Source organism: Nerophis lumbriciformis, linkage group LG09 (genome assembly GCF_033978685.3).
Source record: "Nerophis lumbriciformis linkage group LG09, RoL_Nlum_v2.1, whole genome shotgun sequence".
NCBI classification, from domain to species: Eukaryota; Metazoa; Chordata; class Actinopteri; order Syngnathiformes; family Syngnathidae; genus Nerophis; species Nerophis lumbriciformis.
In genome coordinates this window covers 19,539,335-19,552,800 of record NC_084556.2, presented here as the reverse complement: position 1 = coordinate 19,552,800, position 13,466 = coordinate 19,539,335, and the positions used below count along the sequence as shown (strand labels likewise).

At 41.6% G+C, this 13,466-nt stretch overlaps 1 protein-coding gene across 3 annotated transcripts in view; it reads right to left on the bottom strand.

Moving 5' to 3' along the window:
- LOC133607596 (disks large homolog 4-like) overlaps positions 1–13,466 on the bottom strand; it is a 184,656-nt gene that overhangs the window by 12,686 nt on the left and 158,504 nt on the right. For all 3 annotated transcript variants that reach the window (XM_061962379.2, XM_061962377.2, XM_061962378.1), the window contains exons 9-14: positions 12,989–13,133; positions 10,572–10,707; positions 10,302–10,458; positions 10,109–10,211; positions 9,924–10,038; positions 872–1,048 (exon numbers count right to left, since the gene is read on the bottom strand). In XM_061962379.2, coding sequence (XP_061818363.1) covers positions 872–1,048; positions 9,924–10,038; positions 10,109–10,211; positions 10,302–10,458; positions 10,572–10,707; positions 12,989–13,133 — 833 coding nt within the window. The remainder of the gene's footprint in view (positions 1–871; positions 1,049–9,923; positions 10,039–10,108; positions 10,212–10,301; positions 10,459–10,571; positions 10,708–12,988; positions 13,134–13,466) is intronic.

Sequence of the window (13,466 nt, the reverse complement as noted above, 5' to 3'; positions counted from 1 at the left end):
TTATTATTTTCCATTTAGGTATTATCTTGATAATATTTGTATTTCTTAAAAACTTGTTTGCTACGAGTGTTTCGAAAAGCACCTACTCGACGAGTTTCAATAAAAGAAAGCAAAAAAGGCAAAGGCAACTATCATAAATGATGCATATTTATCCGAGAGAGTCTTGGTACCAATTTCCTTGACCCAGTCACACACAAAGTGGTTGTAGACCTCCATGCTTTTCCAAGTGTTCATCTGTTTTGTAGTGTAGAATGGCGTCTGGAGCACAATCGATAATATTCTCTGGGAACGCGACCGACGTATAATCCTTGATATCTTTTTTGGATCAAGTATAAGGATCTATTTCATTGCATAGTTAGATTTTTTGCTCGTATCGTATAGATTTAAGCCTCTTTTGTATTCGGATAGTTCGCGCGCTACTTGCTGTACAAAAGCCATCTTGGCTTGGTTGACCACCACTGGTTTTCACTTCTAGGAAGAAGTCACGTGACGGAATGCAAGCAATGCAGATGCACTGCACGACGACTTGTAAAATGTCCATAAAAAGTGGTAGATTTCTCTTGCTTGTTTGAAAACATTGTACACGCTATAGGTGGGAGCATGATAAAATGAATGTGCAGTAAATGAGAGTGTCTCTGTGGTGATGCCCGTATAGTATAGGCAAAATCCTCATTTATATAAGGCGGTCTGCACCATTACTCAATTGTACATGCAGTCTTAGTAGATTGCACGCAGACACTGTTTAGCGCTACGTATTTAGGTCCTAGTAAATCAGGCCCTGAATGCTATTAACAAGACAATGGACAGTTAAATAGCAATTAGAACTATACAAGGCATTTTACTGGTGCCTGGCAAAGAAAGAATGTCTAACCTGTGTTTGCTAGGGATGAAGCCAACCTCCTCATCCTCGTTCTGGGGGCTGACCTTGCGCGCCTGCCACCACTCCTCGTCCCCGCAGTCCAACACATGGAGCACATCTCCGAACTTGAAGCCAACTGCCTGACTGAGGAATCCACAGTCTGCCGTCTTGTCATAATCAAATAGAGCCCTGGGTAATGAAAAAAAATTAAGTTAACCATGTAAATCTATGGAAGAAACAAAAATGTAGGGACAGGCACTGGTGGTTTAGCACAGTCAGGAGATCCAGGTTTGTGTGGACTTTGCATGGTCTCCCTGTGCTAGCGTGGGTTTTGCCGGGTACAAAAACATGCATGTGAGGTGGATTAGAGCAGTGTTTTTCAACCTTTTTTTGAGCCAAAGCACATTTTTTGCGTTGAAAAAATCCGGAGGCACACCACCAGCAGAAATAATTAAAAAACAAAACTCAGTTGACAGTAAAAAGTCGTTGTCGCAATTGTTGTATATGACTTTAAACCATAACCAACCACGCATCAATAGAAGCTCTTGTCTCAAAGTAGGTGTACTGTCACGACCTGTCACATCACGCCCTGACTTATTTGGAGTTTTTTGCTGTTTTCCTGTGTGTAGTGTTTTACTTCTTGTCTTGCGCTCCTATTTTGGTGGATTTTTCTCGTTTTTTTTGGTATTTTCCTGTAGCAGTTTCATGTCTTTCTTTGAGCGATATTTCCCGCATCTACTTTGTTTAAGCAATCAAGAATATTTCAGTTGTTTTTATCCTTCTTTGTGGGGACATTGTTGATTGTCATGTCATGTTTGGATGTACATCGTGGACGCCGTTTTTGCTCCACAGTAAGTCTTTGCTGTCGTCCAGCATTCTGTTTTTGTTTACTTTGTAGCTAGTTCAGCTTTAGTTACGTTCTCCATAGCCTTCCCTAAGCGTCAATGTCTTTTCTTAGAGGCACTCACCTTTTGTTTATTTTTGGTTTAAGCATTAGACACCTTTTTACCTGCACACTGCCTCCCGCTGTTTCTGACATCTACAAAGCAACTAGCTACCGTCTGCCACCTACTGATATGGAAGAGTATTTTATTTTACTCTGCCGAGCTCTGGACAGCATAGACACTCAACAACGGCACATTATTTGTGGATTATAATTACTGGTTTGCAAAAAATATTTTTAACCCAATTAGGTGAAATTACATAATCTCCCACAGCACACCAGACTGTATTTCACGGCACACTAATGCCGCGGGCCAGTGGTTGAAAAACACTGGATTAGAGTCTCTAAATTCTCCATAGGTGTGAAGAGGTTCTGTGGTTGCCTGGCGACAGATGGGCTTGGCTCCAGCTCACCTGTGAGTCTAATATAGAAAATGGATGGATGGATAGATTGGGACAGAGACTCCACATCAGTGAAAGCATTTCATCATCTGTTAAATTTGTAACTGTTAGCTCTCTTTGAATACATGTTTCAACAATGCGACAATGCTACCTAATATTAAGGATGTTTTTGACAAAGATGTACACACATGTACCTCCATCCATCCATCCATTTTCTACCGCTTGTCCCTTTTTGGGGTCGCGGGGGGTGCTGGAGCCTATCTCAGCTGTACCTTTTGTGCCTAAGATAATTGACAATAAATGTGAAAAATGTGAGCATTGCTATTTGTGTGTTCTATATGCACCCTGCATTGTCCGTCCATCCATCCATTTTCTACTGACATTCCCTTCGGGGTCGCGGGGGGTGCTGGAGCCTATCTCAGCTGTACCTTTTGTGCCTAAAATAATTGACAATAAATGTGAATAATGTGAGCATTGCTATTTGTGTGTTCTATATGCACTCTGCATTGTAATTTAATGAATTGTCTATGCCAGGGGTCGGCAAGCCAAAATGTTGAAAGAGCCATATTGGACCAAAAATACAAAAACAAATCTGTCTGGAGCCGCAAAAAATTAAAAGCCATATCACATACAGATAGTGTGTCATGAGATATAAATTGAATTAAGATGACTTAAAGGAAACTACATGACCTCAAATATACCTACAGATGAGGCATAATGATGCAATATGTACATATAGCTAGCCTAAATAGCATGTTAGCATCGATTAGCTTGCAGTCAAGCAGTGACCAAATGTCTGATTAGCACTCCACACAAGTCAATAACATCAACAAAACTCACACTTGTGCATTCATGCACAACGTTAAAAGTTTGGTGGACAAAATGAGACAGAAAAAGAAGTGGCATAAAACACACCCTAGAAAGTCGGAGAAAGTTATACATGTAAACAAACTACGGTGAGTTCAAGGACCGCCAAAATTAGTAGGACAAAACGGCGCTCGCCAAATACTCGAATCAGTGAAGCATGTTTAATATAAACAGTGTGCTTTAAAACAATTAGGGAGGTTTGTGTCATGTTTGTCCTCCTACAGAAACCATATTAAAACAAAAAAAATATTTTTTTCCCCTCATCTTTTTCCATTTTTCATACATTTTTGAAAAAGCTCCAGAGAGCCACTAGGGCGGCGCTAAAGAGCCGCATACGGCTATAGTGCCTCGGGTTGCCGACCCATGGTCTATGCTGAATAAATAGAGACATTAAAAAATAAAACAAAACAATTGACACTGAAATATCCTACAATACACTTAATTAGACTCACTATACTTCAATTCACTATTGTAAGCTTCAGCAGCAGGTACAGTCATTACACACACTGGCCCCTCTAACTTTTTGTTGTGTGTCTCTCTTAAATTGTTCCCCCCGCAACATATGTCAACTAGGAAAATTAACACAGTTCTATTGTAACACGCACACAATTACTGTTTAGAAGCTTTTCAAATATTATATACCTTACGTATAAATTGTGACGTATCTTGTTGTAACTGTGTGCATACCCGAAATAAACTTAAACCTCAAACCGTCGCGCCAAACAACTGATATGTAGAGCCAAGATGGCGGCCCCAATTGTTGAGAGTATGAGAAAACATATCATTATCGCCTTACTTAACACTAAGAGTGACGCCAACGTCCTCTGAAATGTAGTTGGCTCGCTTGCTTGTTTAAAAGTAATTCCATTATTCACGATGCGACAGTCGCGCTGAATCATACTCAAACAAGAAGCGCCTTTTAGCCTGCTAGCTGACGTTAGCTCAACGGCGGAAGCTAACATGAGCAGTCAGGTGTTGTGCCGGAAAACGCACCCCTGCCATAATATGCACCCCCTGACGCGGAATCGAGTGACGTAAGCGCGCTCCCGCGTCAGGGGGTGCATATTATGGCAGGGGTGCGTTTTCCGGCACAACAGGTGTTGTGCCGGAAAACGCACCCCTGCCATAATATGCACCCCCTGACGCGGAATCGAGTGACGTAAGCGCGCTCCCGCGTCAGGGGGTGCATATTATGGCAGGGGTGCGTTTTCCGGCACAACACCGGCACAACACCGGCAGGGGCCACTCTCTCGCGGTGACGTCTCAGAGAATTAAGCAATTAGATAGAAAATACAAATATGGTGCAGGTTACAACTTGTTGAAGACAAGACGTGGAAAAAGACGTTTCTAATGAGGAACGAAACGCCATAATGGACAGATAAGTTTACAAGCGGGTTGAAAACAAACCCTTGTCATGTGACCTGTCATGGCGCCACTGCTGCCAGGAGACCACCATCACAATACAGATGTTGTTAAGGTAATCTCGATTTATTTTTATATTTTCAAGTTCGTTTTGATGCAAAATACTGTCACATCTGCTTGTTTAGTGTAGTGAGGCACTATACACAGTGCTGTAATAAACATATATTTGCACTCTATTTGTCATTAGGTACTCATATTTACAGTACTTTAAAATACAAAATGTTAAAATCACAAATAAAAATTACTACAATATACTATAAGACTGTTGCTTCATTTTCAATGTTATAATAATTCCCGGGCGCAACCACCACTGCTGCTCACTGCTCCCCTCACCTCCCAGGGGGTGATAGGTCAAATGCAGAGGATAATCTCACCACACCTAGTGTGTGTGTGACAATCATTGGTATTTTAACTTAACTTTAAATAATCATAATGATTTTTGCAATATTCATCTTTGTCTTTGATGTTATTTGCGTATGACTTTTTCATCACTGTTCTTAACTGATTGGTTAAGACAAATCTGACATTTCTGCTGCTTTGTTGTGAGATATGTGAAGTACAGTTCTACACAAGTCTTACCTCATTAAACAGGTTACACTGACACCCAATTTTATTAATGACTATCAGTCTATTATCGTAATGTATTATGAGGGAACATACAGCCACAATGATTGGTATTTGGTATTTTCGTGCTGATTAGAATGTGCAAGGAGCTTTTGCAAGACATTATTTTTTTCATCACCATATTTATTACATTTCCTAAAGGGATTCATAAATTACTAAAACTAGTTTCAACATTTTAAAATGCCAAATGCACTAAACCCTGTTTTGTAATATGCACACATGCACTGAATGCCTTTCATTTCAGCACTTAACTACTACATGAACACTTTTATGCCTATGCCACTTATGGTAATGACCAGCAGTAGACTGTTAAAATGATTCTTCCCTAAGGCAATCAGGTGATCAGAATTAGTATGTGATTATACTGCCCACACACTGTATAGTAAGTCTAGGACGAAAGAAAAAAATGACATAATCTAGCAGAATTAATTTATAACTCCAAAAGACATCCGTTTAAGCATTTTTTGTGTCCTAAAGTGTTGTAATAGTTGATAGATTTTTCTCAAGACTAGTCATTAATGTCCAATGTTTTAATATGTTTCAACTATTTTAAATTAGCCTCTGAGGTCACACAAGTAATGTACTAAAAGTGTGTTTCTCAAAATTGAGACTCAGTGATGTAATTTAGACAGTTTAAAAGCGCTGCTGTTTTTGTTTGTTTGTAGCTTTAATGCTAATGAGCTGTGTTTGTCCATGCCTGTGTCTCCAAAAACACTAATGTGCAATTTATGCACTAAACAAATACACTAGTGTAACACATCATGCTAGGTTTGCCTGTTTGCCGCAGTTTGATGATGGATTTTTTGGTTGTGTCATCGGATTTGTGGTCTCATGTTTTGGACACTCGGGTGAAGAGAGGGGTGGAGCGTTCAACCGATCCCCACCTGATGGTGAGTTGGCTTTGATGGTGGGGAAGAATGCCGGTCAGACCTGGCAGGCCCGAACAGATTGTGAGGGTCTGTTGGGAATGTCTAACAGTCTCCCGCCAGAGAGAGTTTCAATTACCCCCTCCAGAAGAACTTTGAACATGTCAGAAGGGAGACGCTGGACATTGAGTCCGAGTTGACCATGTTCCGTGCCTCTATTGTCGAGCCTGCTGATCAGAACTGTCGCCACAAAATGGTTGATGCCTGTAGTAGCGGTAATCCCAGAAGCCGCTGGTAGACACCAGCGTTGAAGGATGCCGTCAAGCTGAAGAAGGAGTCCTTTCGGGTCCTTTTGGTTCATGGGAGCCGAGAGGCAGGGGATGGTGCGGTTTTGGTGGTTGCAGAGGCAAAGACCATCCTGCAGGGAACAGTAGAGGGGAAGCGGAGACGAGGCAGGCAGAGAAAGGCCTGGATGGACAACATCAAAGAATGGACTGGCTGCAGCTTCCAAACCCTGCTACGAACAGCAGAAGATCGTGAGCGCTGGAGATCCATGACTGCCCAAGCATCCACCATGACACCGCTACGGCCTCCTAGGGTGAGTGAGTGAGTGAGTGAGTGAGTGAGTGAGTGAGTGAGAGGCAAAAGCTCAAACATGAGAGCAGTTTGGGGAAGCAATGAAAAATGACTTCCGAATGGCTTCGAAGCGATTCTTGACCACCATCCACCGCCTCAGGAGAGGAAAGCAATGCACTGTCAACGCCGTGAATGGCTTTCTAGTCTTCAGGTGTACTGGTGAGAAGGCTATGCCAGATTGTCAAACCTCAGATTCAGGTCGTGGAACTGTGGACCCGCTCTATCCACTCCGCAGGGTCCTTGAGGGTGCATGGGAGTTTGCCCAACCAGTCTACATGTGTTTTGTGGACTTGGAAAAGGCATTCAACCGTGTCCCTTGGGATGTCCCGTGGGGAGTGCTCAGAGACTATGGGGTATCGGACTGCCTGATTGCGGCGGTCCTGGCAGTAAGTCGGACATGTTTCCAGTAAGAAATGGACCCCGCCAGGGCTGCCCTTTCTCATCAATTGTGTTCATACTTTTTATGGACAGAATTTCGAGGCGCAGTCAGGACGTTGAGGGGAGGTTTGGTGTCTGTGGGATAAGGTCTCTGCTTTTTGCAGATGATGTGGTCCTGATGGCTTCATCTGGCCAGGATCTTGAGCTCTCACTGGATCGGTTTGCAGTCAAGTGTGAAGCGACTGATATGAGAATCAGCACCTCCAAGTCCGAGTCCATGGTCCTTGCCCGGAAAAGGGTGGAGTGCCTTCTCCGGGTTGGGGAGCTGATCTTGCACCAAATGGACAAATTTAAGTACCTCAAAGTCTTGTTCACGAGTGAGGGAAGAGTGTATTGTGAAATCGACAGGCGGATCGGTGCGCCGTCTGCAGAGATGTGGACCCTGTATCGATCCATCGTGTTGAAAAAGGAGCTGAGCTGCAAGGCAAAGTTCTTAATTTACCAGTCGATCTATGTTCCTATTCTCACCTATGGTCATGAATTTGGGTTGTAACCGTAAGGACAAGATCATGGGTACAAGCGGCCAAAATTATTTTTTTCTGTCGGGTGGTGGGGTTCTCCCTAAGAGATAGGGTAAGAAGCTCTGTCAGTCTGGAGAAGCTCAAAATAAAGCCGCTGTTCCTCCACATTGAGCTGAACCAGATGAGGTGGTTCGGGCATCTGGTCAGGATGCCCACGCCTCCCTGGGGAGGTGTTTAGGGTACGTCGAACCGGTAAGAGGCCACAGGAAAGATCCAGGACATGTTGGGGAAACTTTGTCTCCCAACTGGCCTGGGAAAGCCTCGGGATCCCCCGGGAGGAGCTAGACGAAGTGGCTGGGGAGATGGAATTCTGGGCTTCTCTACTTAGGTTGCTGCCCCCGACTCGACCTTGGATAAGCGAAAGAAGATGGATGGATGTGGAGCAAAGCCTGCTTTTTTAATTTTTATTAACAGCTGCCCTGTGAAGTGGTGCGCGTATGTATACTAGCTCGGGGTGGGTCAGTGCCAGTATAATGTTCATGAGGAAGTGTTTTTGTTTATAACTTATTCCTTAACCAAGGAATTTGAGCAGCTCTTGTCTCAAAAGTGTATCCAAAAAGTAAGGTACCTAATAAACAGACACATATCATTTTTAATAAAAAACACGAGCAACAAATCTAGCATATTTTTTATGGTGTTATTGTAGACTGTAATGGTGTATGAAACTATTTTGTTTCAGCTCGAATGATGTCACACTTGTTTTGTGCTGCTGCGAGCCTTACGCTTCTTAAAAGCCGCCAGTTTCCTCCTATGTCTATGAATGTTGTCATTGTAATCTCAGGGCATTCAAACGACCGCAATTGGACTGTTTGGTTTGTCTTGGAAGACGTTTCGCCTCTCATCTATGTATGCTTCATCAGTTCGTGCTCATTAAAGTACTATCAATCTATCTATCATAGACTTAGATTGGTCAGATCTAGTCTAGCGGCTGGTGCCAAAACCCCAAATGTTTCTACTCTAAAAACCAGGGGGATGTGCCTGGGCAAGGATGGTTTCGCCCTATATCGGCAGTCGCTGAAGTGTAATTTCCCCTCGTTAGCATTGAGGTATTGTGTGGCAGAACGATCGCTGCGTATCGACTACTACCAGTCCTAAATAGTCGGGATCCCCCACGTAAGCATTCCATTTAGTTGTAAACAAATGGCACAAATGAAAAACATTCTGGTCACAGAAGGTGACCAGAATGTTTTTCTAACTCCTGTTACTTGTTGGAGGCTAAATTGCAGTCTTTTAAGGAATGGTTGAAAGGAGGGTGTTGTATGTGGGAGACATGTGGTGTCACAGACCACCTCCTCTGTTCAGGGATAGTTTTTCAACCTTGACATAGATGGCTTCCCTCACTCCTCTTTTGTACCATCTGTCCTCCCTGTCCAAAATATGTAATTGTTTGTTCTCAAAGGAGTGCTGTTCCTCCCTGAGGTGCAGGTACACAGCTGAGTCTTGACCTGACGACTTTGCCCGTCTATGCTGTGTCATGCTTCGGCTTAGTGTTTTTTTGTTTCTCCAATATATGAATCAGTGCATTCATCATTACACTGGATAGCATACACCAGATTGTTTTTGTGGGTGTGGGGTGTCCAGTCTTTAGGATGAATCAGTCTCTGTCTCAGGGTGTTGCCTGGTTTGAAGTGTACTGGGATGTTGTGTTGGTTAAAAATTATTTTGAGTTTCTCAGATAGATCTGATACATATGGAATGACAATATTTTTTCATCTGTTACATTTTTCCTCCTCTTCCACTCTGTTGGATGCACTTTTCACAAACAACCAACTGTGGTAACCACAGGTTTTGAGGGTTTCCCCCAAATGTCTGTGCTCTTTCTCTTTGGCCTGTGGGGTGGTAGGAACATTATCAGCTCTGGGTTGTCGGGTTATGTTAAGGCCCAGTTTGTGTTCCAGTGGGTGAGTCAAAAAGTAGGTATTGATCAGTATGTGTGGGTTTTCGATAAACCCAGACATTGAGGCCCCTATTTATCTCCAATGTGGACGTCACAGTCCAAAAAAGGCAACTTACTGTCCTCGACATCCTCTCGTGTGAACTTGTTGTTTTTGTCCACTAATTTAATGTGCTTGGTGAAGGCTTGCATTTTTTGGTTTCTGAATTTCACCCATGTGTCATCCACATACTGTATCCGTAACAATGCATTATGTTACTTTAATTTATTTTCACGTAAAAAAACATTCTTTTTTTTTTTGCCGTGGTGATGCGCCGCGATCGAATACATTAAGAAGAAACCTTGAGGACCCTTTATTTAAGACCAATCTAACAACTTTAACTCCTCAAAGTCTATAATTATGTCTTGATTACAACACACAGTGCTACCACTTTGTACTATGAGTGTTGTACCTGATGTAGAAGCCTCTTTTTGAGTTGCTCCTTAACGTGGTCGTCCCAGAGCCCATACTGCTGTTCATCAGCTGCTCCCTCAAATCATGAATCTTTGCCTCAAAACGACTGTACTCTGAAATGGACAAATCTCATCTTTTATTTGAGCTCCATAAATGAACTTTCGCTGTGCTGCTGAGGTATACCGTCTGGTCTGTACTGAGCGATGATGGTTACCGTCTGGCCAGCATTTTTCAATGCTGCAGCCGCCTGCTCGTGCGTGGCCATACGCAGGTCCACTCCATTCACCTGTTGCACACACACATCTCAAATGTTAACAAGCATATAATGACTACTGGGTTCTTCTATTAGCGTGGGAAATGGGCAACGTGTCTTTACACTGAGGATCTGATCGCCCTTGTGCAGCTCCCCGCTGAGGTCAGCTGGCCCTCCTGCCAGGATGAAAGAGATAAAAATCCCCTCTCCATCTTCCCCTCCAACGATGTTGAATCCAAGACCGGTGGAGCCTCGGTGGATCAGAACCCTGCGAGGTTCTCTAGAAAAGAAACAGAGGAATGAACTTCCCATAACAACAAGGAATACTAAACCAGATACGGTCGTGCCTTAGTTTTCACACCACTATAATGTCTTTCCGACACCCTGGCTTACCTGGGGATGTCATCATCTCCCATCATGCCGTGCAGAACAGGCGAAAAGCGACTAGGCGAGGTGGGAGTGAGAGCTTGTGGGTAATCTGAGCCAAGGTAGTTGGGGTGGCTGAGTTCAGTATCCATGTGAGAATACGCTGGGAAAAGAAACCACAGGGAGTCTTCGAATACAGCGAGAAGTGGTCATTTATGCTCTCACATGTTCAGTTTAATTCATAATTACGGAGACTAATACATTATTTACGCTATATGTCGAAGGCCCAAGGGCCTTGACATATAGATGGGTAAACTGTTTTTGTCTGTGAACCAGAAATACATATTTATCTGTAGTGAGTTTAACATTGATTTGTCAAATCTATCCAAGCAAAAAAGATGTGGCTGACTTCATTGGCACAATGTACAGCTTGTCTCTGTAATATCCAACCATAACGAAACCAAGCAGAATAACTACACATTGTGCCACAATCATTGACAACATTTTTACTAACATTATGTGAAATCAAATCACCAGTGGCCTATTTACAGTATATGTGATATCACTGACCATTTACCTGTTTTTATTTTGTATGACTGTAATCTCAAGAAAACCAAAAACACTATTGCAAAAATCTCTTAATGAATAGTAACTGGGGAAACGATCCGTGCTCTATACATTAGTTTAGCGGCCCATGATTACAAAGAACCAAATGTGGACAGTGCTTATTGTAATTTTTTAGACATCTTCACTTCCCTGCATAATAAGCACTGTCCTGTGAAATAATATTTTATAAAAGAAAAACATAAAAAAGCCCTTGGATTACAAAAGGAATAATTAATGCCTGTAAAAAGAAAAACAATCTCTACAAACTGTTCATCAAAGTAAAAACGAAAGAAGTCGAACAATAAATTAACTGATATTATAGGAACAAGCGAACGGTTATACTATAAAAAAAATCAAAAAAAAAAAAAAAAAAATTTTTAAGGAAATTGTGATGTTTTTAATAGCCTAATCAAACAAGGATTTTCAAAGTTGACATATCTTGATTACTTTATTGATGAAAATGGTGAAGATTGTAACATGAGTAATGTAGTGAATACGTTCAATAGTTTTTTTGTAAATGTTGGTCTTAAGTTGGCTGTTGATATCCCAGACAATGGAGTTGCAAAATCGACTATTAAACATAATTATTTGTCATTCTTCCTCTCTGCTACAAATGAGCAGGAAGTGACAAACATTGTGCGGAAGTGTGAAAGTAAGTGCTCCAGTTACTGCCACATCATGTCCAAAACACAATTGACTTTGTAGCAAAGATCAGAGATGTAAAACTGGACAAAATTGTTCGACTTCCCTGTTCACATGTATTCCAACCCAGGATGCAGTAGAGAGAGTGAGGCAACGTTTACTAGGTGATCACACCTTACAGCAGTGGTCCCCAAACTTTTTGTAACTGCGGACCAGTCAACGCTTGAAAATTGGGGGGGGTATTTTTATTTATTTATTTTGTCATAAAAAAATACAATCATGTGTACTTACGGACTGTATCCCTGCAGACTGTATTGATCTATAATGATATATAATGTAGGAACCAGAAATATAAATATCAGAAACAACCCTTTTGTGCGAATGAGTGTGAATGAGTGTGAATGAGTATAAATGGGGGAGGGAGGTTTTTTGGGTTAGTGCACTAATTGTAAGTGTATCTTGTGTTTTTTATGTTGATTTAATAAAAAAAAAAAAAAAAGATAAAAAAAAGTTTTTATTTTTTATTTTATTTATTTATTTTTTTAATTTCTTGTGCGGCCCGGTACCAATCGATCCACGGACATGATATAACATGTGTATTATAATCTTTGAACAAAGTAACAGTGAAGCTCAATGTATTAATCAATAAATGGAGAACTGGGGGTGGGATTAAATAAATTATCCTCCTCCCACTCCCTTTCAGGCAAAACTGGATCATCATGTTTACATACTGTACATTCCCCTTTGTATTATATATATTAATATTATTCTATGTTGTCTACCTAGTACTTTTTCTGTGTCATTGCCTGAAATAAATGAAAATACAAATGTTACTGGAAGGCTTTGTTTTCACAAAAAAATGATTGACTCATGGATAATGATGTCAGTGCTTTGCTTCTTGTTTTGGTCACAAAAGCAGAAATCAAGTAGCAATGGAATCAGCCCAAAAGAAAGGTTTTCATGAAAAAGCTAAATTCTCTATTTAAAAAAGAGCTTTGGTTTTAACCCACATTCATCTGCAGCCATTTAGAAATAGCAAGTTATGTCCTTGCTCCTCTATTCTTAACTGATTATGTAAATGTGATGCATTCTGTGGGCGTGCAATCCTGGAAATGCATTCACTACAGATTTGGACATCTTGATACTGACCAATGTTACTGAATGCAGGCGCCTCAAAGTTATGTGTTCAGACTTACTATTGGTGAGGTCGGGAGGGTTGTAGGAGTTTGTCAGGAACAGGTTGTTGGGCTTGGCCACCCTGAGGTACACCACCTCGGCTGTGTTCTTCAGAGCCCCCACAGCATCCTCGTGCATGACGTCTTCCAGACACACGTGGTTCACCTGATTGGACAAACAGGCGAAAGCAATTATTATTGTCGTAATAGACCACTTGAAAGAGGCGAGGGACTTAAAGTACGTCTCGGCATTCATAATAAAGGCAACACAGTCAACAGCACCAACCAGAGTGCATGGGGGACGTTAACAAATACATTATGATTGCGAAAATAACATTATCACTGCCCACTCTATAATGTTCAGTACAAACCCAATTATTATCCCTTGTACAGCTACTTTTGTTTCTTAGTTTAGGCCAGGGGTTTCAGATACATTTTAATTAAAGACCGCATTACAGTTATGGCTGCCCTTAGGGGGTCGTTTATAACAGTAAAGAAA